At 46.6% G+C, this 1,119-nt stretch overlaps 1 protein-coding gene across 1 annotated transcript in view; it reads left to right on the top strand.

Moving 5' to 3' along the window:
* Positions 1-887, top strand: part of LOC100533532 (nicastrin) — a gene marked incomplete in the record, with an annotated part of 45,611 nt that extends 44,724 nt beyond the window's left edge. Inside the window, 1 exon segment of the mRNA XM_035973777.1 lies at positions 173-887. Within this exon segment, the coding sequence (XP_035829670.1) occupies positions 173-307 (135 nt within the window).
* Between the last annotated feature and the right edge of the window lie 232 nt (positions 888-1,119).

Here is a 1,119-nt window from a genome sequence, read left to right as displayed (position 1 = left end):
TAAATAACAATTCCTCCCTACCCTCTTCAACAATTCTTCCCCCCTCCCCCACACCCCCGTCCAACCTCATTTCCCTTCCTGTCCCCACATCCCTACTCCTCCCCCCCTCCCAATCCTCCACCATTCCCCTCCCGTCCCATCTCCTACAAATCCCTCCCCGTGCCCCCTACAGGTGTCCACTCTGATGGTCGGAGTGACGGTCTTCATCCTCTCCTTGTGCCTGGCGTACTTCCTTCAGTCTCGCAGCGGGGTCCTGTTCACCCAGAGGCGTAGCTGCGACTCCAACGTCTACAACCCCATGCTCTAGTCACTTCACCACCCCCGTCGGCTGGGCAGTCTCTGCTCTCTCTCTCATCAATCACCCCTCACCATCAACCATCACAGCTTTCTGGGTGGGACGTCCCAGGACTGTCCTCTGTCTCACACTCTGACCATGCCCACTAGCAGACCCAAGTGCTGGTGGTGGTCGTGTACATTCCATAGTGACCACAACTACAACCGCAACAATTATGAGAGCTCCAACAACAGTAGCGAACGACAGCAGCAGCAGCAGTAGTAGTGACCAGAACAACAAAAATGACAGCAGTAGTTATATAAACAATAAGAATAACGCCAGTAGGTATTAAAACAACAACAACAACAATAACACCAGTAGCTATTAAAACAACAGCAACAATTGCACCAGCAGAGAAAGAGACAACTGCAAGAGTGACAAAGACATACAACAGCAGCAACAACAACAACAACAACAATAATTTCCAACTGGGCAGTAAAACAGCATTAGCCCGAGACATTTCTCCTCCAACATTCCAGTGACACTGATACGTACTTGTCGTCTTCGGCAATCAACATTGTAGTGTGTCAAACCCCACCCCCCCAAAAAAAAATGAATTATGAAAATCAAGTGTGTTGTAGAATTTCCTGAGGAGCATCTATTGGTTCTGCTGCCATTCCTGTTGTTTTTTTAATGGAAATAGTTAAGAATTAAGACGAATTAAACATTTTGTACTGAGATCGAGTCCTGGTCAAAATAAAGCTTTTTTTTTCTTTGCTTCTCCTGAATACCTTGTATTTTGACATAAATACGATGTTGACCTGCATTTGACGAAGTGTACAATG

The sequence above is a fragment of the Aplysia californica genome, unplaced genomic scaffold, assembly GCF_000002075.1.
Source record: "Aplysia californica isolate F4 #8 unplaced genomic scaffold, AplCal3.0 scaffold00030, whole genome shotgun sequence".
Classification (NCBI taxonomy): Eukaryota; Metazoa; Mollusca; class Gastropoda; order Aplysiida; family Aplysiidae; genus Aplysia; species Aplysia californica.
Note: the sequence above shows the minus strand (reverse complement) of the source record. Positions and strands in the feature narration are given on the sequence as shown.